We start from the raw sequence: 26,685 nt of genomic DNA, 5'->3' as shown, positions 1-26,685 counted from the left end.
GAGACAAGCGCTCTCTGAGCTCTAAATCCTCCATCCACAGAATGGAGCAAGGACAGTGCCTGCTCATTGTCTGAATTCAAGTGTGTTGATTGAATCCGTGTTTGCTGGACTCTCTGTGAGAGTTTGCTGGTGGTGGTTTGAACTCTGGTGGAGAGAGGAGAGCATGTCGGGGACAGACAGTCTCCCATCCAAAGACTCTTTCTCCCCCTTCTGTCCGCAGACGCCATGGAGGTGGTGCTGATCTTCCTCTGTAGCCTGCTGGCCCCTGCGGTCCTCGCCAGTGGTAAGTACCTCTCTAGCTTCTATGACATGATCTAGTCGAAGCTTATGGTCGAAAGTGTAGGCTCTTTGAGGTTTGAGGGGCTCACTTTTGACCTGAGCCTTGGAGTTGGGCTTGCACATCAGTCTCAGGGTCAGAAGTCAGGGACTCTAGGCCATGCGAGTGGCCAGTCTTTCCTTGGCTCATATTTCCTTGTCTGTAATGGAGCTGATAGATCTGCTGTTTGGGAAAGGCAGGGCAATAACAGGCACATGTTGTGAAAGCCGGATCCCATTTGGGCTCAGAACTATACCTGCCCTCGGCCGCCAGAGGGCCCTCACTGCAGCCCACCCTGGTGCTTCTCCAGATGGTGCTCAGCGGCCACTGCCTACCTGAACGCCCATATGGGGAATAGATCTGAGGTGAAAGAGACGGAAACCGGGGTGTGTGGCTGTCTTCCTCTTGACCAGATTTGTTTATTGTTTGCAGCAGCTGAGCAGGAGAAAGAAACAGACCCTTTTCATTATGGTGAGCATGAAGGCACCCCTGGAAGGGGAGAGGCATGGCTGAGGGGGGGAGAGGCATTCTTTCAAGGAAGGGTCAGGCGCGCGCTCAGTGGCTCGTCCCTCTTACATCCCTCGGTTGGTTCCCTTGGCAGACTATCAGACGCTGAGGATCGGGGGCCTGGTCTTTGCGGTGGTCTTCTTCTCGGTGGGGATCCTTCTTATCCTGAGTAAGTGTGTGTTTCTTTGTTCACTGTGATGATTGAGATTGAGGAGTACAGGGAACTGGAGAAGGGCCCAGCCATCCTTTCTTCTGGAGCAGTAACAAGACTCTATTCACATGGCATCTCTGGGACCTTATACTGTGCTGGGCACATAGCAAGTGTTCCATAAAACAGTAGAAACACAAAATAAAATGCTGGGTCAAGAGAAGCCTGGGTAAGAAGGGGGAAAGTGAGCCGCTCGGGGTGCTGACCCCAGCAGGGCGTGAGTGGGCGTGACAGGGGATGATGCCCTTGTGCCCTGCCGATGGTCCCTAGATGATTTGCCCACATGACCCTGGTCTGCACAGAGCCTTTGGGCACATTCTTAATCAACCAGAGCTGTCCAGTGTGTTACCTCAGCCCCTTTCCCAGCCTGAGACTGCAGCAGGGAGCTGTATACCCGTGCACTGCCCAGTTCCTAGAGGACTGTTTCCATGGTCACAGGACCGCACAGGCCAACAAGCCAGGAGTCTGCTCATGCTGGTTTGTTTACCTTCCAGGTCGGAGATGCAAGTGTGGTTTCAGCCAGAAGCCCCGGTAAGGCTGCCACAATCGGGGCCATCTGGGATGACACTCGAAGGGACACAGAGGGGTCCGTGGGGTTTTGGCCCCAAGTGGTGTCAGAGTTTTGTTTCTGAAAGAGGATAGGTTTTGTGGGCGGGAGGGGTAGATGATTGAGGTTCACACAACAGACTTCGAGCCAAAGAAGCAGTCTTCTAACGTGAAGTGTTAGCTCCTCCCTCTCTCCCCTGAAACTGTGGGTGGTAAGAAGGTGTTAGAACCTTGTCTGGAATCCCTCAAGACAGTGGGAACAGAAGTCCATGTGGCCTTTCAATGTCCATTTCCTTTGTAGGATGGGGATGCTGTCCCTACTTGTCCCCTGTCCGCTAGGCTCAGGCACTTGGATTCTCTTTCATCTGTCCTCACATAAAGGTCACACCCCAGCAGTCCAATGCCCACAGCAGGATATGAGTCAATCCATGCATGGCACTAGGCCACCCCTTCCCAGTACCCAGTTCTCTTGGGGTCTGACACTGAAGGGTGACCCCTTCAGTGCACCCTGCCTCTGCTCCATGCACCCCTGGTAGCATGTGCTGCAGTCCCACAGGTGGCATGAAGAGACAGGTCACAATGGCTTTGAACCATCATGGATCTTCCATGCGGACCCTTGACCGAGCTGTGTGTCTCTCTCACAGGGCTCCAGGGGACGAGGAGGCCCAGGTGGAAAACCTCATCACTGCCAATGGTATTACGTGGGTGACAGAGGGCGGGTACGGGCCCGTATGGCTGGGATGGGACTGCACCAGGTGCCTTGGCCAGCTAATTGTGCTCTCACAGAGCCAGGGAAGAAGGTCCTCATTGTGGTGCTACCCTCAACAAACCCACACTCCCAGTGCTACCCCTCTGTGTCAGGCTCTGAGCAGCCCAGGTCACATTCTACCTTCCTGCTCCTTACCGCTGAGGAACCCAGCTTTGTCACCAGTAGGCAGCAGGTTTGTCCCTAGGCCTGTCTCACGCAGAAGCTCTTGGTTCCCCCAGAACGGGGCATTGGCATGGCTGCTGTGGGCAAGGCCTCTACAGTAAAGGGTCCATCCACTAGTCTTTCCTGGTTTTCTTTCCAGCAACGGAGCCCCAGAAAGCAGAGAATTGAAGTGCAGCCCTCAGATGGAAGGTAAGATGCCGTCTTCTAGATCCACTGTCCCTGCCACCATTACTGTCCTCAGCAAGGCTGGACTGGGAGAGGACATGTGGCCATGGTCCCACCGTGCTGGCTCTCACTTGGAGCCATGCGCTGAAGGGCCTTATGTCTGAGAGGTGCAAGGAAAGAGCTGGGGATCAGACATGCTCCCAGAACAGCACCTCCCGGTAGACCGGTGGACAGGGCGATAGAGTGTCCTCCTAGATGTCACGTGGATGTGGCATGGGAGGGAACTGGCTAGCAAATCAGTCTGTCAGAACATCGTAAGGGTGTTAACTTGCAGAGATGATTCATGAAAGATCCTCTTTAGGATTACTTTTTTTTTAAACCTTTTATTATTAAACTCTCTAAATCTACAACATGCCAGTGTTAACCACTTATCAACATTTAGGGTCCCTGATTTAATATGACTAACATTTATTGTAGAGGGTACAGGAGAGTGGTATCTATTGAGCATCTTACTGTTGTTGTTTTGTGCCGTTGGGTCAGTTTTTGACATGAGAGAACAGAATCGCCTCACCGGATTTCTAGTTTGTAATCCTTAGACTAAGGTGCGTCTGATACAGGCCATGGTCTTCGCAATCACCTGTTATGCATCAGAGAGTTGGACAATGACCAAGGAGGATAGAAGGAGAACTGATGCCTTTGAGCTATGGTGCTAGAGAAGAGTATTGAGAATACCATGGACTGCTAGGAAAACAAATAGATTTGTCCTGGAGAGGGTTAAACCGGGTGGCTCCTTGGAGGCAAGGATTCTGAGGCTCCGTCTAACTTACTTTGGACATGTAGTGAGGAGAGACCGGTCCTTAGAGAGGGACATCATGCTTGGGAGGGTGGAGGGACGGCGCAGGAGAGGAAGGCCCTCTATGAGGTGGATTGATTCAGTGACTGGGGTAATTGGGATGGGAGTGTCAGACACAGTGCGATTGGCACAGAACAGAGCGGAGTTTAGGGCTGTTTGTACATAGGGTCGCTATGAGTCGCAGGCGACTCGACGGCACATAACAACAACAACAACAACAATCCTTAGACAAGCAGATTGCCAGCTCTTTCTTCTTCAGAGTCACTGTACAGGCTCAAACTGTCAACCTTTCAGTTAGCAGACAGGCAGCACTTAGCCCTTGCTCCACTCACTTGAGTTTGCCAGGAACTTACAGAAATAGGACAGTTGGGGCTTATTCCCATTTTACAGGTGAGGAAACTGAGTTCAGAGGATGTCTAGCCATATAGGCAGTAGGTGACAGGTGACAGACTAGAACCTGAGATCGGGCTTTTTCTTTTTTCTTGTTTTTTTTTTTTTTTGGTCTGGCATGATGATTGCTTTATTGTCATTGGTGCTATGGTTGTGTCTATTATCAATATCAGTAGCATCTCTAATAGAGAAAGAAAGGGATAAAACGTATTCCAAATTGAAAGCAAATAGGATTTAATTATGCACATTCTGCTTTGTTTCCCTTTATGCCTTTTATCATTTTCTTTTCCATTTGTCTTCAAGCATGGTACGGGTAGACATAAGATTAGTTTCTGGAGTTGACAGTTTGGTAGGGAGAAGGAATCTAGTCAGGTAGTGTGGTCCACAGGGAAGTGCATGGCTGACCCAAAGGTGGCGTGCCCTCAGGCAGTTCGAATCCACCAGTAACTCTATGAAAGAAAGACAGGCAATAATTTCGCGTGCAGTTTCGAGCGTTGGAAGCCCAGTGGAGTGTCAGCTATGAGCTGGCTCCACCTGGACACAGTGAGTTCGTTAGTGTTGGTGTCATTGTCAGTGTACGTCGCTGCTCCTGCCTGGCAGACTCTGCCCTGGAGCATAACCACAAGTTACTCTCAAGTGGAGTCTGACTTGGGGTGACCCCGAGTGTGTCCGAGACTATGCCCACGCAGCGGCTTTCCATGGCTAACTTTCCAGATGAGGATCACCAAGCTTTCCGCCCCTCCCCCCAAGATACCTCTAAGTGTACTTGAACTTGTAATGTTTTGAGGAGCAGTTAAGCACTCTAGCTTTTTGCACCCCCCGGGAATATACAAGGATCAAGGGAAGGGGTCAGTCAATGAGAAGTCACCACCCTTCCAATCATGATGTCCTTCTCCAAGGATTAGTCCTTCTTGGCCACGTGCCCAAAGTATGTGAAACAGAGCTTTAAAACTCTTGCCTCCAAGGAGAAACTTGGTTTCACCCTTATCAAGACAGACCTACTTGTTCTTCTGGCTGTCCACTTTTCTCCAGAACTACAACTAAAAGGCGTTGAATCTTTTCATTTCTGCGTATAAATGTCATTATTTTTGGCAGAAAAGTTGCAAAGGGAGAGGATCTTGGCAGATAAGACGTCTGATGCATCGGTTCTTACTGTGATTGTATTAATCTTGTGTATGTGGTGTGGTACTTCAGTTATTTCCTGAGTGTTTTCCAGCCTCATAACAGCTGGGGTGGGCAGAGCTTGTCATGCCCATCTTCTTGATGGAGCTCTGGAAGGTGAGCCATCTGCCTGAGCTTGAGACGACAGAAGCTGGGCTAGGATACAGTCCCTCCATCCAATAGCCCAATCCTCTGTCCACTCCTCCCAGCTGGAAGGTTAGACCGAGACTCTGGGGCCCTGGGGTGGAAAATCTTCTCAAAGAAGGCAATCTTGAGCTAGAGTTGCTTTTTCCTTTTCTCTTTAAACAAGGGGTCCCTGTAGGGCAGTGGTGGTGCAATAGTTGAATTCTTGCCTTTCCTGCTGCAGAGCTGGATTCTTTCCCAGTCAATGCAGCTCTTGAGCCTCTTGCCTGTCACTGGTGGCTTGTTTCTTGCTATGATATTGAACAAACTTCAGCAGAAATTTGTTAAGACTGTTATCAAGACTGTGACAGACTAACAAGAAATGTCTGGTGATCTCCTGTCAAACATAAGCCAGTGGACCACCGTGGTCCAGTCAGTTATGTCAGTTATGTTTGGGAGTCTCCATGACTTAAGGGCTGACTTGACAGCAGCTAACAACAACAGGACTTCCTCAGAAACCCCTTTCTCTTAGGTCTCATGACTGTGAGCAAGTAATGGGGTGCCTTAAACATACACCCCAGGTTTAACATTTTCCCTTCCCACTCTACCAGGTCCCAGCCCCCCTGTGAAGCCCTGGCACCCACCATGCCCCTCTGCCTTCATCTCCTTTCCCTACAAATTCATGGCCATCATGGCTCCTTGGCAGCACTTGAGCAGGGATTAAAGTCCTCATAGGAGATGCTGGGGGCCAAAGTGGGAGGGAAGTCAGGAAGGATTCTGGAGAAGCCAAAGTGTGGAGTTTTTCAGTAATGTCCATCTTCTCTCTCCTCAGCTTCCGGCCCCTGCTGATGTCTAAGAACACCGGCCACTTCAGCAGCAGAGCTTTCCACGGGGGAAGCCCAGAGCGTGCGCGTCCCCTGTGTTCCCAGTCCCCTAACACCAGTCCTCCACATAACCATGCCACTAACACTTGCCTCCCACCCTGCCTGCAGTCTCGTCCCATCCTGTGACGTGTCTGTGCGTGTTTGCTGACCGTGGTCCCCGTGGCTCCTTTTTTGTGGGTGATGTTGTATTAGTGAACCGTGGACTCTTTCCTGGACAGGACCCTAGCCCCCTCCCCCCATTCCTCCCTGCTCCCGTGTGTCCTGCCATTACCTTCCACTCCTAGGAGCCTGCTTGGTCCTGAGAGACCAGTTTCTTCTCTTAACTTAAGGGTGGAGGAGAAAGGAGCCCTGGTGGTGTGGTGGTTAAAGTGCTTGACTGCCAAATAACAAGTTGAAGGTCGTACCTACCCCCCACCTGCTCCATGAGGAAAAGATGAGGCAGCCTGCCTTGGAAACCCAGTGGGACAGCTCTGCTCTGTTCTGGAGGGTGACTGTGAGTTGGGATCACTGAAGGACCATGCCGAGTGTTGAGGGTGAGGAAGGAGCAAAGAGAGGGAGAGTCTGATGTCTTAGGTCTTGGGAAGATTTCTGTCTGTCCAACATCATTCTTCGTGGCCTATCTTCCGACCTCTCACAATAACCTCCCATATTCCACTCCTGACTCAAGTCTGTTCTGAGGGTCTTGAAGCAACTGGAGGTTGAAAGCTGGCCCCTGCCCTGTCCTTGTTCAGGCTACCCACACGCTCTTGTTCTTTCAAGTCCACCCTTTAGACCAGGGATTCCAGGCTCAGGGCTTCCACGCTGCCCCTGGGGAATGTGCCCCTGGCATATCTTCTCAGCAATAACCCCATGGACCCTGGAACCCAGCCTGTTCTCCAGCTTCCCTGCCTCTGAGACCCCAGTATGTAGCCCAGCTCCTCCAGGTGCAGACACCCAGCCCTGAATGGGGACGTCAGCAGGTGAGGGCGGGATTCCCCTTTCTCTGTGGGCATCAGGGAGAGCCAGGGTCCTTTGCCCTCTGTGCACGTGGGTCCAGCAGTGGGCAGCTCCTGCAGCACAGTGAGGACAGCAGGGGGTGGTCAGAGACCAGGCTAGGCTCCATGCAGCCTCTGCTGAGGAAGCAGCAGGAGGGCAAAGGTTGAGAGGAGAGTAGAAAAGTGAGGTCAGAAGCCACCCCTAGTGTCCATCTTGTTCTCGTGGAAACCACCCAAACCGTGCCGCTGTGACAGGACTGCTGTCCTCTGTGTTGTGATCTATCCTCTCAAAAAAAGAATAAAGTATCATGTTTCCTACTGGCTCAGAGGTGATCTGTGTTGGAAAAAGGCTTTGCTATTTGTTGGGCCTACAGTACGTAAGGGCCTCAAAGGTCCTTGGCCAGAGGGAGGATGTGAAGACTGCAGAGCTGGCATGGGCGTGAGGTTAGTTGCTAGATCTGTGTTTATTTTGGCTGCTTTTCCCCTTTCTCCTTCCTCTCCTTTCTTCTTTATCCTCCCACCCTTCCCCAACCTCATCCTTCCCATACCCTCCTCCTCCCCTCCCTTTCTCTTCCTCCCTCCACACCCCCCCTTCCTTCCATTCCCTCCCCCTTTTCTAACCTCCCTCTCCACTCTCTCTCAGCCTATTGTTCCAGTGGTAAGAATCTTTGTTTTCTTGATATTGAGATGCAATCCATACTGAAAGCTGCTTTCCTTGATCTTCTGCAACAAATGCTTCAAGTCCTCCTCACTTTCAGCAAGCAAGGTTGTGTCATCTGCATAACTCATGTTATTGATGAGTCTCCCTCCAAGCCTGATGTTGCATTCCTCTTCAAAGAGTCCAGCTTCTTGGATAATTTGCTCAGCGTATAGACGGAACAGGTATGGAGATAGAATACATCCCTGACACACTCCCTTTCTAATTCCAAATCATGCAGTGCTCCACTGCTCAGTTCATACAACAGTCTTGTGATCCAGGTATAGGTTCCATATGAGCACAGTCAAGTGCTCTGAGATTCCCATTCTTCTCAGTGTCAGCCACAACTTGTCATGATCCACACAAACACCTTTGCATAGTTAATAAAACAAAAATGGACTTTAAAAAAATGTCCATAACACGATATAAATCGCTACATAGTCAGACATGCCACATGCTTCTACACCTATTTCTGCCAATGATAGGGTCTGATGTTTATTGCAAGACTTAGATGTTACAATTGTGGGCTTTATTAAGGAAATAGGTCGGAGAGAGGGGAAGGCAAAGAATATCTCACAAGGCAAATCTAGGTTTAGTCCAGCAGTCTCAAATCAGATTAACAAGGCACAATTCCTCAATTAGTGAAAAGTCCGGGTTCAGTTTAATGGTGCAAATGTAAGAAGCCTCTGGTTTTCTCAATCATCCAGCAAACTTTATCTCAGAGAAGTTACAACTCAGCTTTGCCTTCAGTTATCTCCAGGGTTCCTCTGGTTACACCTTGTTACATCCTCTTCACAATCTTTCCACCACTGTCACTGCCATGTCTCCACAGCTTCTTCATGACCGTCTCTCACAGTGTGGAAAGTACTCTCTTATATTGGCCCCACAGCTGTTGATTTTCAAGACTAGGTGACAGCAGTGAAAGTAGCTGGAAACCATGCCGCCAGTGGGCTAACCTAATGGCTAGAAAAGATAATTTTCAAGGATTCTGACACCCCAAAGGGGTATACATTTTTCATCATCTTGGAGAAGGGAAGGAGATTACAAGGGCTTTCTCACATGGAAACCATATACTGGACTAGAATCAAAGGATCTAGGTATCTGTGGTCAGTGCTGGAACCATCAACCAAGGATTTTTTTTTTAAAAATGGACATCAGTGGGTCTTAGGTTATGATCAAAGCCCTTATCCTTTTGTCTTTTACCAGTGCCTTTTTACCTAGCCTATTTTTTGCTCCTTCCTCTGGGAAGCTTTCCTGGATTTAGAATGAGGCCTTTATGCACACACGCCTCTCTCTCTCTCTCTCTCTCTGTGTGTGTGTGTGTGTGTGTGTGTGTGTGTGTTAGGGGACACATTAGTTCTTGCCTGTATCATTACACCCGAATTTCTGTACCTAGGATCCTAGCAGCAGTCAGGTGGGTAAGTTGATCTGTACATAAACATGGTAAAAGGGCTTGGAGTCACCTCGAGCATCCCCCCAAAGGCAGAAGGATTGATAAAAGGCTACCTTATTACACAAATATCAGCACTCTCATCTTAGTTTCCTGTGTATACTGTGCATATTAGCATGTTATTTACTCGAGCAGCAGGGTCTTTCATTTTCATACGCGCCCTCTAGTGTTCACTTGTTTAAACCCAGAGGCTGCAAGGCATGGCCTCTGAAGGATCGGGCTAGTCTGTCCATTCCTTGACCTCCCTGGGGTGCTTGGCATGTCTCCCACTCTGTTCTTGCAGAGCAAGCTTTAAAATGGAAATAAAAGTTCAATACTGTTAACCCCACAATCACAATGGTATTACATACCGTTGACCCAAAAATAGACTCCTAGCTGACCCTCCAGTGGGTTTTTAGAGGTAGGAAACCGCACAGGAGGAGATTGCCGATCTTTTCCCCACAGAACAGCTGGTGGGTTCGAAGTGCATGCTTTTGAGTTAGCAGCAGAACTCCTTATCACTACGCCAGTATAGTTTTAAAAGAATCTCGCTACACTTAGCAGTTGCCATCACATTAACCCCAACTAACAGCAACCCCCCTGGGTCAGCATAGAGCTGTGCCCCACAGGGTTTTCAATGGCTAACTTTTTGGAATTAGATCTCCAGGCCTTTCTTCTGAGGTACCCCTGACTGGACTCAAACCTACAGCTTAGTGCACTCACCCTTGGCACCCCCTCAAAGCTGATCACACTTGGCAAATAAGCTAATGGCCACCACCCATGGAACACTTGTTTTGCATCAGGAAATTTACAGGCCTTGTGACAGCCAACTTAATCAGGACTGTTGGAGACCTCACACACATAAATGATTGTGGATACCTTCCCCACAGGTTATTAGAAACAAACATCAAACTAAGTTTAAGGAGGTTCAGTGGAGGAGGAGCTGGGTTTCCTCATAATGATTATGTTAATGGTAGGAATGTTAGTTATCATATTCAGCATATGAAATAATTGCCCCTAATTGGGTAGACTCGCACTCAGTAGCTGCTGAGATACACAGGGAATTCTCATGTCACAGATTCTCTAGGATAAAGGTGTAGCTCTGCTGGGAGGTGGGAACCAAGCATTGAAACTGGGCTGTTTCTGGAGTTCTTGGGTAGTGCAAATGGCTGACATACTTGACTATTTACCAGACTGTTGAAAGTTCAAATCCATTCAGAGGCTTGGAAGAAAGCCCTGGTTGCTGTTCTTATGTGCCGTCGAGTCGCTTGCGACTCATAACGACCCTATGTACAACAGCCTTAAATGTGCCAATCTCCCTGTCTCCGATACACCCATCCGGATTACCTCAGTCACTGAATTAATCCACCTCATAGAGGGCCTTCCCCTCCTGCGCTGTCCCTCCACCCTCCCAAGCATGATGTCCTTCTCCAAGAACCGGTCCCTCCTTACAACATGTGCAAAGTATGTTAGACGGAGCCTCAGAATCCTTGCCTCCAAGGAGCCGCCCGGTTTGACCCTTTCCCGGATGAATCTGTTTTCCTAGCAGTCCATGGTACCCTCAATACTCTTCCCCTGCACCACCGCTCAAAGGCATCAATTCTCCTTCTATCCTCCTTAGCCCTGGTAGTCTGAAAAATAAGCCATCAAAAAAACCCACAAAACATATCGAGAACAAACCTGCTAGGATACGTGTGAGGTTTCTAATAGAATAAGACACTGCTGTGCACCCTGAGAGGAAGCCGACTTGACATCTGGCGTTGGTCTGTCCAGAGCTCAACCGCACGCGCACACACACACACGCACACACGCACACACCCCACCCCCCTTCGCTTCTTTTAGCAGAAGGCTGGTGGGAACTCAGGAGGAGGGAGGGGTGTGGCCTGGACAGGTGAGGCCACACCCAGAGCAGAGCGTCCCTACAGCGCCCTCAGTCAGCAGCCAGCTCTAGAACAGTCTGGAAACACAGCAACAGGCAAGGACATTAACCATGAAATAGTAATTTTAGTAATAAAAACATCTCCGATTTGCTTAGCACTTACTGCATACCGAACACCGGAGAACTTGATTTTTTTAGAGCGCATAATGGTTCTATGTGACAGCCTCCCTATACAAAAACCAAACTAAATCCATGGTTGTTGAGGTGATCACAACTCATCACACCCCTACAGATAGAGGAGAACTGCCCCCAAGTTTTTAAGGCTGTAAGATTTTCTTTAGAGCAGACTGTCCCAACTTTCCCAAGTCGCAACTGGTAGATTAGAACTATAGACCTTGTGATTAGCAGCTGAATGTCTAACCAGGGATTAAGGTAATTACTGATGAGGCACTGGGACTCTGTGGGAATTGCCCCAAGTCTACATTCCTAGTAGAGAATACAGACTCGTCCAACTCTAGGCCAGTTTCACCCTGAGTCTATTGGAAAAGACAAGACCCACAGGGTGGACATGAGAGGCCACAGAGGTGAGCTTCACATGAGAGTCCTTGGTTCCTACAATCATGGTGATGGGTGAGCTCCCATCATAGCAAGCTTTCAGGGTGAGTGAAAATGACCAGCTGATGCGACCTCTCAGCAAGACAGGCTCTTAGAGCCAGCAGGAGCTAGGGGCTCAGTTCTGGATCACAGAGAACTGTCTTTTTGCTAGGAGAGCTCTCCATTTCTGGTCTAGCAGAGCTGTCTACAGAATCAGAATCCTGCGTCCAGGCTCGAATTGCTATGTATTGGGGCTTCCTTCTGGACCACCACACCAGGGAGGCAAGACCATGCTTGTGGGGTCACTCGGTCTCCAGATGTGGGACACTCATTCCTTTCTATTAGCTTTAACAAGGGTGGCTTGGATGAAGGAGGAATCATGGGGCCAGTTCCCAGAAGGGACACTGAATCCTTGATCTCAACCAGTGTCCCTTAGGTGCCCTACACATTTCACCTCCAGCTCCCTCCTCACAGCCTCCTCCCCCACACCCGTCCCCCAGTGAGTTCCACTCCAAGGATTTTGAAGTTTATTTGCATGGAGGTGTTTGTGTTACTCCACTATAAAATAGGTCAATCTGGCCCCAGGTCATGGATCAGAACTTGCCAAATTGTTCTTGGAAGAGACTCATTGGAGGGAGAGTGAGAAGCAGGAGGGAGAGAGGTAGAGAGGGAGGGACCAGTACAACAGGCTAAAGCACACCCCAAGGTCATGGGCCGCCTGCTTCACAGGGCTGGGGGTGCAGCTGGGCAGAGCCAGTGGGAGAGAAGTCCAGCTCGGTCTGGTTCACCCCACCTCATCCCTGGCTGCTCAGAGGGAGGGAAGAGTCAGGTGAGCCAGGGGAGGCTTTAGGAATACCTGTCTTGGGGCCACAAGAAGAAGCAGGGGCATTAACGTGATTCATTGTGGTCACAGTCAGGCTCCAGAGGGGCGGACTCGGCCAGATCAAGCCGACCGGCTGCTGATTTGATGGAGCGTGTCCAGCCCTGTGCCTGGCTGCACAACAGCGGGCACCTGCCTAGGCAGTGATGTTGGGCAGATGCTGCGATCCGGTGTCCTGAATGGTGATGGTGTCAGGGCCCAGATCCTTGAGCCTCTTGCTAACGAGGAAAGTCATTCCCTAAACTGTAAAATGGAGCTTATCAGTCTCGTCTCTGTTATCAAGCTCTGGTGGTCTAGTGAGTAGAGAGTTGCACTGTTAACCCAAGGGTAGGGGGTTCAAATCCACTGGCAGCTGCTCCATGGGAGAAAGATGGTTGATATTCTCCTGTGCAATTCATAGCCTGTTAAAACCTGCTAGAGGGTCAGCTGAAAAAGTTAGTTCTGACTTAACAGCAATGACTTAAAAGATTTCTTAACATACTGTTACTTAATGGGATGAAAAAGAGGATGTCCTGGTACACAATGGACATAAATACAGTTTGAAGATATTTTCATTACCAACCATTTCCCAACTCCTTCTGCTGATAGCAGGATGAACCCTGGGTTCAGCTTCTGACTTGTCTATACTCTTCAAGTGCAACTTCAAGTGAGCAAGTCACTGCACTTTCCTCCTCTGGAAAATAGATGTCACAGAGCCTGCTTCGCTGAGCGATTGGGAGCAGCAGGGAGGCAAAGCTCTTAGGAGTGATCCGGGGCCCATCGATGGGCAGAGTCCTTAGCTGTTGAGGCAGCTGTGCACCGGTCTCAGTGATGACAGAAACCAAGAATGTGATCTGCGTCCTCACTGAGGCCAGAGGCCACTGGGCAATCTGAAATGAGGGAGCAGAATGACCGCAAAGTCTCCCCTCAGCTGTATGAACCACAGCAGTGGGTTCCAAAAGGCATGGAGGGAAGGAACCACAGGGTGGGGTGAGCCGGCCCTGGGAGGTCTGCCTGGAGGTGGTGAGCTGCTTTTCACATAAGGAAGGATTTGGCTACTGGGAGGGAGAGGGTTTCAGCTGGAGAGGAATCAATTCCATTCTAGCTCAAGCATAGGCCGGAGTTCTAAGCAAAGTCAAGAATGCTTTTCTCTCCCTGGAATTCACTGTGTGAGAGAAGGGTCAAATGGGTTTGCCCTTGTCACCAGCCATGGAAACGAGAGGACGTGCCCATGCCCTGCTTACTCAGAACCTGGTGACCTTGTCGCTTTGAGTACATTGCCCCTTGGCAACTCCCAGGACCTGTGTGCCCCACTGCTCGAGCCATCTTGAATCCAACACTTAAGGAATGGGCTTTTTAGAGCCACCTCCCCCAAGCCTGCCTTATAAGACCCCAGTGACCCTGGCATCTGCAGCCACAGCACTCCTCAAGGCTCAGGTCCTCTGAGCAGCACGGAGTGGACCTTCCCTGCCAAGTGGCCAACATGCCATGCAGCGAGGACCAAGCTGTGCTGAGAATCAAGGCCTTTCAGGGTCTCTACTCCTTGCAACCCCTTCTCAGCTTCAAGCCAACAACCAGGAGGAATTGGTTTAGGGGCCCGAGTTCAAGGCTGAAGGTGCTGACAGACAGCCCCCTCCAAGCCTAAGGCTTGTGGAGCCCGAGAGGCTGGTGGAGCCAGAGAGTCTGGTATTGGGAAGACCAGTGATGAGGGCCTTGGCCCTGTTGCCAGCCTTGGAGCATCAAGGAGACCAGGCTCACCTGGGCTTCCAGACCCTGCACCTCTTCACCCCACTAATGGACAGGGACCACCCTAAGATGCTGTCCTGAGACTTAAGAGTCAGGGGACAAGAGGAAGTCTGCTTGGTGAGGGGACAGATACTGAGGTATGGTGACCAAGGGACCCAGCTCAGGTCATCTCTCCACCCCCAAAGATCTCCTTGGTCTCCAGACCTTGGGGGGAAAAGACCTCGGTCAGATGCCCTTCTTTGACCTCCAGTCTTGGACCACCAGGCTGAGGATGGGGCTGACTGTCCCTGCTGGTCACCTCTCCTGGTGTCTCCCAGTGGGCACTACGACCCCAGGCAGAAGCAGAAGAACAAGGACCTGGTGAGATGCCATCTGTAATTGCTGAGCCTCGGTGTGTACTGAGGGGAAAAGGAGGTTGGAGGGTAGCGGATGGGGAAGGAAGCCTGGAGACCAGGGGAGGGAGGTTCTTCCAGGAGAGTTACTTTAGAGATCACTGGCTTTGGGGACCAAGACAAGGGGAAAAGGTTTCAGTAAGTGAGGCCAGTTCAGGGTGAGGAAACATGAAGCTATGGCATTTGTTCTTCTTGTTGTTGTGTGCCATTGAGTCAGAACTGTCTCATAGCTGACCCTCCAGAGGGTTTTTAGAATGAGTAAATTGCTGGAAGGAGATTGCCTATGTTTCCCGCATGGAGCAGCTGGTGGGTTTGAATCACAAGCCTTCTGGCTTTGGACTTATCACTAAGTCACCAGAGCTCCCTATTGGCATTTATTAGGACCTTTTTTACCAAGGGAATCTCTCAGTGTGCAAAACAGTGAACACACTCAGCTGTTAACCACAAGGTTGGAGGCTCAAGTCCACCCAGATGTGCCTTGGAAGAGAGAGCTGGTGGTTTACTTCCCAAGATTCAGCTCTGGAGACGTTAGGAAGCACAGCTCTTCTCTGGCACACATGGGGTCACCCTGTCAGAACCAGCCCAGAGGTTCTCTCACTGAGCACTTTACTGGCGGCATCTCTAGCTCTGCCACAATTGGTCAGGTAGGTGCCAGGACCTGTGTTGCAGATGGGAGAGGTTACATGCCCAGGGACACACAATCCATCTGGGACCAGTCAGAATTCAGAGATGTTGCACCACATAGGAAGAAGGGCACTCCTGGCTTCTCTCTGGGAACCTGGAGAGGCATGTTGTAGGGCCTGGGCCACTCGGGAGGAGAGCAGGGTGTCTCTGAAAGAAGTGTCTTTTTCTTAATGTTGGCTGGGATCTTTAGGCAGTCAGGGGTGGAGGAACATTTCTCTGGAAACGTCTCCACAGCTCAAGGAGAGGAATGAGAGCAGGGATAAGAGGAGTGAGTGAAATGCCCATGAAGGATTCTGGGTAAGATGACGTTGGCGGTGTGTGTGTGTGTGTGTGTGTGTGTGTGTGTGTGTGTGTTTGTGTGTAAGGCGTGCTGATGTTCTCAGCAGGATATATGTGTGTGTAGGGTGTGTTGATGGCATCGGCAATGTGTGTGTGTGTGTGTGTGTGTGTGTGTGTGTGTGTGTGTGTAGGGTGTGCTGATGCCCCACTGTCTTTCTATGAGGGTCTAGCTCTCTCTGATTACCCAGTTTACGGGAGGCAATGCCATAGAAAGAGCACTGATGAGAGAAGTCTGGATCTGCCTGTGTTATTGCTGAAATTATTCTACATTTCTGAGTCTTAACAAAACTGAGGATTTATTATGTGCCAGGCCCTGATCTAGGGGTTGGGATTCAGAAATAATAAATCCAGTGTCCATTGCCACTGAGTTGCTTCTGGTGCATCAGAATCCTCGGTCAGGTTTGTTAGGCTGTAAATCGTGATGACAGAATCATCTTTCTTCCGCAGAGTTGCCGGTGGATTTGAACTTTCAACCTGTTCGTGGACCCCTAAGTTGCACACTGTGCCACCAGGGGTCCTTAGAAGTCACAAAGCAGACACAAATCCTTGTTGTCTTGGAGCGTCCATTCTTTCTGGGAGTGAAACAGGAAACAAAAAGAGTAAATTCTGTGACTTAATTAGATAATAGCACTAAGGAGGAAAAATAAAGCTGATGGTTTGGAATGTTGCAGGGGTGCTATAAAAATGTTAGGGAGCTCATGCAATATTATTCAAAATGGGTGACCCTGGAGGACATGATGCTGAGTGAAATATCTCAGTCACAAAGGGACAAATGCTATATGGTGCCACTGTTGTAGAAGGAGGTTGACATCGAGGTGGGGGTAAGACTGAGAAAAACTGGATAAATTATGTTTACTGCATGAAGTCTATGGGGGAGAGAATAGTTTGAAAGTATTATATTTTAGGGCATTATGTTTATTATAAGAGTACAGAATGAGGGTTGCAGAGTGGATTATATTTGGGATGGGGGTGGGTTTGGGGGGTGTGCGGGGGGGATTGTGTACCAATGAAGGAGTTTTTCTTTTGCTTTTCAAGGAGAGGAGCGAATGGGGGTCGGGGACGGGTGGGGAGAAAAGTGCAACAATGAATGAATGGCATTCCAAAATCTCTGTAGATGTTCATTGAAATAAAAAAAATTAAATTAAAAAAATATGATGGAAAAAAAATGTTAGGGAGGTGAAGAAGGCTTTTCTGAGTGCATCTGTAAAGGGCAGTGTGAGGAAGACCCCTGGGGAAGTTCATTCATGAAGAGGAAATGGTCAGTGCAAAGGCCCTGAGGCAGGAGCAAACCAAGAGGTTAGGTGACCAAAAAGGACACCAGTGTGATTGGAGTGGAGAGAGGGAGCAGGGAAGCAGGCAATGATGCCGCTTGAGAAGGGTCTTAACATTGCAGAAATAATGGTAGTTTTAAGCTCTGAGTCCTTGAGAGTTTTGAGCAGGGGAGAGAATTGTTTATGAAGTGAGGGGTTGGAGGACGTGACCTTGGAGGTCCTTCTGTTCATCTCTAACTCAGGGTTTGGGTGCAAAGTTCTCTCTCAAAGCATTAGGGTCCTGTGGGGTTAGCTGAGTTTTTAATATATGTGCCCATGGGGTAGGGGGATTGGGGCTGAGGTTTCGCCTTTTCTGGACCAGTGAAAATGTGTTTGGACAAGGTAACCTTTAAAGCCCATGGAGCCCTGCGGTTTATGAGCCTGTTGAAGTGCTTGGCTCGGGGAATTTTCCACTCAGCAGCGCTCCACATGGGAACACTGGGACAGACCAGCCCTGGGCAGGGTAGCCCCCGTGAGGCCTCCTGGTGGGAGGGGCAAGAATTCTGGGGGCAGGCCTGCCTGTGCAGCCGGCCCCTCCCCATGACCGCTTGAGTGGTGGTAATGTCCATCTAGGCTTAGCGCTTCATTCTCAGAATAGTTTCTAGCCCCCAAGCAGCTGGCCTTTAGTCTTTCTCTCGGGGCAAGAAGTGTTGCTGAGGAGGGATGGAGAGGGGACTTGTCAAGACCGGCCCAAAGTGAGGGCCAGAGATGGCCCACCCAGTTTCTCTCTGCCGTCATCTTCAGGGCCTGTGTTTTGGGGTGGCTGTCCTAGACAGCTAACATTGAACCTGAGGGAAACCTTGTGTCACAGTGAGCCCCAGAGCCTTTGCTCCTGACCCCACCAGGACAGGACCTTAAGAGGTCTTAAGGACAGGAACCCTGCTGAGCCAGGTGGCAGGGCCCTGATAGCTGCTTCTGGCTCCTGCCAGGAATAGGTTCTCCATCCGTGCACTGGGCTGCCTTCTGGCCAGTAACCTTTGGTGGCAGCGAGCAGCCAGCTGAGACCTCATTAGTCTGCTGGTGTCTCCGGCTGGGCCACTAGAGCGTGCAGGGTGGTGTCTGACATCACAGCCTGTGTAAGTCCCAGGGGCTGATGAAAGAAAGACTATCCTGGGAGAATTCCTCAAGTTGACTCCTGCTCTCACTCCCAGCTGCCCCCATTCTTGTTTCTGACTTGCAGATGGACCCAGCAGACTGCATCTGGCCCCTATGACCCCTGAGACTGTGCATGACTGTGCCTGGAAAGCATCCTACGCCACCATGGTCCACTTCCAATGACCTGAGGTTCCTCTGCCCATAACTAGCCTGGAGAGGGGTGGTGCATGTGCCAGGCAATGGCCCAGCAGGAAGCCATCTAAACTCCTGCTCTGTACACAGGGGCTTGGGGACGAAGGCATGGCTGAATAAAGGCTCTGGTCTCACTTGAGTGTCTCCCTCAACAGCCACCACCCCAGGGATTGGGTGGATGGGGGAGCCCCGATCCCGCTAGCTCCAGCTCCATCCAGTGCCCTTCTAGCTTGCAGTGACCTTGGAGGGTATTCTGGGCCACCTGTAGGATTCAGGCTGTGGCATCGGGCCGCTGGGGTGAGCACAGGCCAGCTTGGAGGCTGGACTTACTCCTCTGTGGCTTCCCACTTCCGTCTCCCTCAGGGCCCTGGTGGATGTCAGAATCTCCCTCGGCTCTCACGTGGATCTTTTGCTCCAACCTGCCCCGCAGGTAAGCAGGTGGCAAGGACGCCCTTGCCAGCCCCTCCTGACTGCCTTTGCCTCTTCCTGTCTGTGGGCTCCCAGAGGTGTGGCGGAAGGGAGTGCCACTTATCCCATCCAGCCTCTGGCAACTGGCACCGTGCAATTCTCCTCCACCTGTGGACACAGCCAGCAGCTCCACCATGGACAGGTGGTACCCAGGTGAGTCCCCCCATCTCCTCAGCCTCTGAGACATTGTCTACTCCATTGCTTCCCAGTGCTCACCCCAGTCCCTAGGAAAGGAGGGAAGCAGATATGAGAGGGGCAAGATTGCTAAACTAGCTTCTTATAGAAACAGCCCTGAGCTGTGGTGCTGCAGGTACAGAGAATCTCTCAGGCTGAGCCAGAAGCACATCCTGTCCTCAGCTTCCTTCTCCACCTGAGCGACTGTCCTTCTCTCTGTCCTCAAATACTCTGAAGCCAGATTGCTGGGTTCCCACTTCCTAGCTGTCTGACCTCAGACATAGTACTTAAGTTCTCTGTGCCTCAGTTTCCCCTCCCACAAACCGGGGATGATCAGAATGCCCTACCCTTTAGAGCTGCTGAGAGATCAAAAGAATTCCTTTTTTTAGAAAGCGGATGGAGTAGCTTGCATATAGAGTTCAAAAACGTAGCTGTTAAATTGCTTTGCTCTCCCCCCATCTGTCTATGCATCTCTATAACTCTCTCTGTATCTTCATGAGCCTCATCCATTATTCCAGGAAGGAGCCATTAGTGGCTCAGAAAGGCCGATGTGATGCACTAAGTAAGGTAGCAAGATTGTTGTTGTTAGGAACCTCTGAGTCAGCTCTGCTCACGGTGACCCACTCCCCGCACCACCCTCACTGCTGGAGCCACCAAGTCAGTCCATCCTGGTGAGGCTATTATTCTCTGACCTTCTACTTTGCAGCCAAGCATGCTGTCCTTTTTCCAGGGACAAATCCCTCCTGATAACATGTTCAAATATGCCCTCCTGGCTTCTGAGGAGAATCCATCCTCTCCTCCTTCCAAGATAGATTTGTCTGTTCTTTTGGCAGTCTACCTTTTTATCGTGCTTCTTTGGCAACACTATCATCCAAAGGCTTCAGTTCTTCTCTGAGATAACAAGACTGTCTACAGTAAAGGCAGTGTGTGGACAATGACAGTAGCTTTAGAAAACTGTATTCAGGATTTGGCCCTCTTGGCTCTGGTTTGGCCATGGATTGTGTGTTGCAGGCAAGTCCCTTAACCTCCCTTCCCTAAATTGTCCTGCTCTGCTCAGCAAGGATCATAACAATGCTCTACCTACAGTCAGGAGTTTTTCAGGGAGCAAATGATCAGCCTCAGTTTATTTAGCTGTAAAATGGAGCTAACATGGAGTCAGTGAAATTGTGCGTGTAAATGTTCTGCAATGAGGGATTGCTAAGGTTGTTGCTGTTGTTAGGCATCATCGAGTCAACAACAACTGAGAGCAACCCTATGAACAGCAGATCAGAATTTTGTCCTACCCAGCACCACTTCACCGTCACTGACACGCTCAAGCCCATAGTTATAGTCACTTGTCAATCCACTTCCTTGAGGGTCTTCTTCTCTTTCATTGAACCTTCCTTCAGCTTTCTCAACATGATGGTTTTTCCCCCCAAGGACTAGCCTCTCTTAACAGCACTGATTTCTTTTGAAATAAAAGGTAAATTTAGCCCCTGGGATGTTTGCATGAGTCTGCACTTGGCTCTGACAGCAAAGGAAAGTTGACTGGGTGTCACTGCTCCAGGTCTGGAGGGCAATGACATTCTCATCCACCTCATCCGTCTCCAATGGCCATGTTCAACAAAAGGCCTGTTATTCTCCAACCAGGGCATGCATTACAATAACAGCAATGACTTTAATTCTTCTCAAACACTCTGCAAACCAAGTCCATGTTATGTTACACACATTAGTCTGTTTTTGCCTTGGACAATTTTTCTTGGACACACCTTTCAGTTCCCATTTTACAGAAGAGGAAACTGAGGTCCAGAGAGTTTAAGTAAACTGACTGGGACCGTATGATTATCAAATGGTAGAGCCAGGATGTAAGTTGAAGTGTCACGCCTCTGTCACTGTTTGTGGAAGACTGGTAGAGGTGCCATTCTCCTTGAGGGACCAAATTGTCCTTGGTGGACAGCACCATAAACCTCAGTCTTTTTTGGCTACTGTTAAGCATTAGGCTTTTTGGGAGGACAAGCCACCTGATTTGGTTTCCCTGAGGATAATGCAGGACCACAGAGCACTAGGAACCAGACCCCCTGAGGCGAAGGAGGCCTCATGGAGCAGGAACTCTGTTGAAGAAGCACCTGACTCTTGATGCCAGAGGGCTGGCCTCCACTCATCCTTTCACTAACTGTGTGACCTTGGGCAAGGTCTTCAACCTCTCTGAGCCTCTGCTGCCTCATCTCTAATGTGGAGGAATAATGCAAAGTTCAGTGAGTTAGGAAGCAGTGACCAAAGTGCTTTGTAAATCATAAAAACAAAGTTGTCTTTCAATGATAAGACTTGGTTCCATCCTTTAAAACGTGCAGTGAGAACCTGATGTGGCAACTACGAGAAGGTCAGGCTGGACACACCAACGGCTCAGTCTCTGCAGAAGGAAAGTGCTGGGGGCAGCTGGGAAGGGATGACTAGATAGAGGTGAATGAAGCCTTTCTGACTGAGGTGTGAGCTGCTAGATCCTTCCTCAGTGGGCAAAGGTGGGGATGGGAGAAAATCGCTAGGACAACAGAATTTGGTGGGCAGAAGACAAGGAGGTGAAGAACTTAGCAAAGATCCAATGGGGTCCTGAGAAGAAGGGGTAATCATAGACATATATTAATGGTGATTAATTTTATAAAACACAATGTATATGAGTGATCATTTGAAACACAATATGAATGTAGGAATGCGTGAAATGCAGTGTACATGAATGATGCACAGTATATAAGGATTTTGTATACAAATCAATGTAAAATAAAAATACCAGTAGGGGAAATAAAAGATAGGGAAAGGATGTTCCAGGGTGTACAGAGGGATCTACAAGCATATTGGGGTCACATAAGAGAAGCCCTGAGTTCTTCTGCCCACAAGGAACATCAGCTGCAACCAGAGCATCCACAATGGCTGTCAGTGCTGGGGACCCAGTCATTGCCCCCACAAAGAGCCCAGGTGATAACGCTGTGAAACTTCCACTTCCCTCTTCCTGCCTTCATGCTGAGGCTCATCTGGATGGTGGAAGAACCCCACTGCCTGCCTGCCCACGCCCTTCTCTTTGGAAATTTCCTTTGGGAGGGTTTGGAAACTCAGCCACTCCTCCCAGCTCCTCCTTACGCCACAGCGGGAGCCCCTCCATCCTGTCCATACCGGGGCTTTTCTTGTAACCAGGCTAAATATTACCTGGCACTGTTAATGTTTAATGCCCCACCTTGGACCCAGCCACCCCTCTGCCAGACACACTGTCCCTGAAGCAGAGACAGTGGGAGGAGGTCAGCTGGGAGATGACAGGGTTGTCCGCGGATGATGGTAAGTTCATGCACTAGAGTATATTTGCTGTGTATCTGCTGTGTTTGTGTGTATGCGCGCGCCTGTGTATTATGTATGAAGCAGGGTATGCTTCTGCTGGATCCCCTATTCCTTGGGGCTCTTCTCTGTCCTGACACCTCTGACTTCCAGATATCCTTAAACCCCAATACCAGGCTTCTCTAGAAAAAAAATCTGCATTAAAAAAAAAATTTTTTTTGCCTTGAACCTAGAGAAATGTTGCTCCAAGAGTAGACAGAAGCCAGTGGAGGTGGGCATGGTCCTTGACTTTGGCAGGCCCCTGCTCTGTCCCCAGGGACAGCAGCTGGACTGTCTGAGCTCAGAGCAGGGGTCAAGGAGGTCCAGCAGGGAGAATTGGCCCCGGCTTCTAAGCTGGCTTCCCAACCTGCTTTGGTGAAAGAGCCCCCCAGCTCAGGATGCACTCCCAGCACCACCTGTGGACGGCATCACTGAGCATTGGAGGCCACAGGGAAATCTGTTGACTGCAGGGGGTTTTGACTTGGATCCAGAGAAGGCCAGGGTCCTGCAAGAGGGGAGACTCATCAAATGACTCAAGATGAGGAAGTTAGGAAGGGGAAGTTTCCTGGGGTAGTGAGAGGGTCTCCTACCTGGAGTGTACTGTCATAATATGACCTTGAACAAACCTGGAACCCAGTCTCAGAAGTTCACCTTGAAGAGCTGACACAGGTAGGGTCCTGGGACCCCTGGCTTCTCGCTGGCCTCTGGTCTTCCTGAACAGCCTCAGTGGCCCCCAGACACTGACCCTTCATCACCTATCCTCTCTTGGACTGAGGCTTGAGCTGCAGGGGAAAGCCAGGCTCCCAGGCTCTGATGCTTCCACTGCAGGGCAGGGAATGGGCAGAGGATGAGGGGGCCATAGCTCAGCACAGCCTGATGTTGCTGTCTTGCACATTCCTCGAGCCTCAGGAACACCTGCCCTGGTGCCAAGAAAGGGCTCAAGAAGATTGGACAACCCTCTGCCATGGCAGGCAAGCTCTGTCCAGGCTGCCCTCCAACTGCCCAAGGGCAAGGGCATTCAGCTGACCGGGCTGGAGGGCAGAACTGGGACAGAGAAACTCCTGGCAGGATGGGAGAAGGGGCAGGGCCAAATGACTTCGCTTTGACAGAGCTTCTTCCTTCCTTCCTTTCAGGAAAGGGGCCAAGTACTTAGGTTCTTAGCTACCTACTGCCTGGGTTCAAATCCAGCTTCACCTGTTACTAGTTATGTGACTGTGAATGAATTGTCTTTCTGTTTTCTCATGGATTATATTGGAATAATAAGAATATTATGTTGGAATTTATTATATTGTCCCAGTAGAATAACTATTATTCCAATATAAAGATTATTATATTGGAATAATAATAATGCCTCATAGGATGATAAATTCAACCGCTATTCAAAACCACAGCCATCACGACTTCAGCTCAGGCACCCTCCTCTGCACTTCCAAGGCTGTAAATCATTACAGGAAGAGACTGTCCATCTTTCTCCCCCTGAACTGTTGGCGGACTTGAACCACTGACCTTCTGGTTAGCAGCCCAACATGAAATGTGTTCTGTCACCAGATGTCCTTAAACTGGCACATAGTCAGTGCAATACTAGTGCTTATTAAACAAATGTGTTTCCTCCTGCAGATGGCAACGCAGGAGTGTATAAAGAATTCAGAAGCCTGGGTCTAAGACCTGGTTCTACTGTCAGTTTCCTTTGGGATTTGAATATGTTTTCAAATAATCCCTCCGTTTCCTTCTTGTGTTTAATCTAACTTTAAGATTCTATTGTATTTGTCCATTTAGCTCAAATAGTCGCTCAGCCCCTTCTAGCTGATTAGTAATACGGGAGACTGCTAGCGGTCTGACGGGAGAGACTTATCTTGGTCTTCTCTTACCACTGGATGAAGCAAATAGCCAGAAAAGGATCCATTCTGGGAAAGTTGGTTGTGTCTACAGCCGCCTGGGCCAGCGGTGTCGGGAACAGCCTGAGGTGGTGGTGTTAGCCAAAGGGAGTTCCCCTTCTCATGTGGACTCTTGTGGGGTGAGCACTGAGAGGGGAAGTACAGGAATTCAGGCTGTTCCTCCCTCCTCAGGTAGCAGCTCCAAAGGGGAAGTGGACCCATTCCACTATGGTAAGCCTGGAGACCCCCACTCTCCACCCTCCCTGTGTCTGCAAACCCTCCCACCTGGGTCCCTGCGGTGTCTCCCCTCCCCTCAGTCACTAGGAGGGAGAGGCTGGGAGACCACTCACTCCAACTCTCTCTCCTTTGCAAGACTATGATACTGTCCGCAATGGGGGCCTGATCTTCGCTGGCCTAGCCTTCGTCGTGGGGCTCATCATCATCCTCAGTAAGCAGGGTGACCCTCATGGGGGCTGGGAGCTGGGTGAGCGGCACCTCACTTCTCAGACTACTGGATACATTGGCTTCTGGGGAGGGCAAGTCTTTTCACTACTCCCAGATCCCAGGAAGAAGAGTGGGTCCCCCTTCAACTCTCACCTCCCTTCAGGATGTGGGGACGAATATGGGCTACTAGAGATTCCAGTCCACTGATTTGGGGGACCATAAAGAGAGAGCCCCCTTTCCACTAGCAGACAGGAAAGAAGTGCCAGTGCCAGTGGGGTTTGGGCCAGGGGAAGGTATCCTAGACTTCATGACATTTCAGCCCATTTCAGCTTTTCAGTTACACTGAGAGAAAGCCTCTTTCCCCAACATTTATAGATGAAAAAATTGAGACCTACTCTAAAATTATATCTAAACAGGAAAGCTGAACAGGTCAACAACAGGTATCTCTGACCCTTGGTGACTCCATGACTGACCCTGTGTCCGAGTGGAACTTCACTCTCCGGGTTCTGATGCCTGGTTTTTCTGAAGGAGCTCACCAGGCCTTTCTTCCAAGGTGCCTCTGGATGATCTTGAACCTCCAATCTTTTAGTTAGCAACCAAATGCATTAGCTGTTTGTCCCACCCAGGAATGAGAAGTGCAGCAACTTGCCAATGGCTGTTCCATAGTCAATAATAAGTAGCGCCAGGTTTGCCTGAACCCACGTGAGTGTGGTTGCTGAGTGCTGCAAAGGGAGTGTCTGTGGGAGTCAGAGGCTGTGGGTTCTGCCACTGATTGTGGACCCACACTCCCTGGGCCTTAGCTTTGTATTTGTTAAATAGGTATCTATTAAGTAGTTAAGACTGGCATCCAAAAGTGTTAGTCAAGAACCTCTAAGAAGGTTGCAGTATGGACATGGGGTATTCTAGAGGAGACAAGGGTCCTTCTATTTCCTCTGGTCCCAACAGCCACACAGCAAACATTTAATAATTGTGTGTTGACCTGTCTGGGAGCATCCAGAATAAAAACAACACAGAAGCACAGAGCAGTGAAAAGAAAACAAGTCATAGAGGGAACACAGAGTCCCTGGGGGAGCAAATGATCAATGTTCTCAACTGCCAACTGAGAGGGTGGGTTCGAGTCCACTCAGAGGCACCTCAGAAGAAAGACCTGGAGATGTATGAAAGTCAGCCTTGGAAATCCTACAGAGTCCAATCCTACACGGTCACGCAAGGGATAGCAGACATCCTTCATTCTAAGATTCCTGTACATCAGAGTCAGTGCCTGATGTTTCAGCTGAGTGCACCCGTGCAAAAGCAGACAGGCTGCGCAGAGCCCTGGGCTCGGTATCCACTGCCACCCTTCCCAGGAGCCTTACTGGGCATCACATGACTCAGCATGGCCACTGCGCTCCATGCTCTCAGCCTACTCTGGATGTGCTTGGGAAGAGGAAGTTAGCAAAACTAAAATGACTTAGAAGTCTGGCCCTGTAAGAAAAATAAAACTCACAATCAAATTTGGTGTCCGAGCCAGAAGCTGTGGTCATTCAGGAAGGAAGGGTGTGAGAATTGAAGACCCGAGTCCTTCTGGGCAAAGAGGGGCCCCTGGGAAGTGAGACTGAGTGGACATTCACTAACCATTTTCTCTCTTCAAGGCAAAAGATTCCGCTGTGGGGGGCATAAGAAGCGAAGGTGAGAGCTTGTGTGGACCTGAGGTGGGCAGGGCAGACTGGGAGAGGTCATCTCTGGGGCCTGTGAGGAGGGGCCCTCGAGGCTGGGGACAAAACCCCTCCCCACCGAGCTCTAACATGCCTTTTTCCTTCCCCCCACCCCTCCAGACAAGGCAATGGAGATGAGCTATAACACAGGTGGGTCTGGCAGGGTGGGGAGGGGGCTGTGGAGGAGTCAGAAGGCGTGTAAATGAACGCAGTTTGGTTGGGACGGGCCTAGAAGGTTTTCCGGGTCAGCCATCCTCCACGGCAGGGCTATCTCTTACCCACCATGTGTTTTAAAAGGACTGCCAAGTGCCTGGTCAAGGATCCATAGAGAGGCAGAAGAGAGGAGGAATGAAGACAAATCCCCGCCTTCACTCTTAACCCAAATCCCATCTGTCTTTCCAGGGCCTACTGTGTCCAC

At 50.0% G+C, this 26,685-nt stretch overlaps 1 protein-coding gene across 1 annotated transcript; it reads left to right on the top strand.

Moving 5' to 3' along the window:
• The first annotated feature begins 225 nt into the window (after positions 1 to 225).
• On the top strand, positions 226 to 26,412 carry FXYD6 (FXYD domain containing ion transport regulator 6). The gene is made up of 9 exons (XM_006890878.1): positions 226 to 283; positions 749 to 787; positions 918 to 992; positions 1,526 to 1,562; positions 2,648 to 2,697; positions 24,322 to 24,360; positions 24,503 to 24,577; positions 26,205 to 26,241; positions 26,388 to 26,412. Exons 1-9 carry the CDS (start codon positions 226 to 228, stop codon positions 26,410 to 26,412), a joined length of 435 nt encoding a protein of 144 aa, XP_006890940.1.
• Positions 26,413 to 26,685: the final 273 nt, after the last annotated feature.

Source organism: Elephantulus edwardii, unplaced genomic scaffold, assembly GCF_000299155.1.
Source record: "Elephantulus edwardii isolate Elephantulus edwardi_28Jun2011 unplaced genomic scaffold, EleEdw1.0 scaffold00093, whole genome shotgun sequence".
NCBI lineage: Eukaryota > Metazoa > Chordata > Mammalia > Macroscelidea > Macroscelididae > Elephantulus > Elephantulus edwardii.
This window is presented reverse-complemented; position numbering and strand designations above follow the sequence as displayed.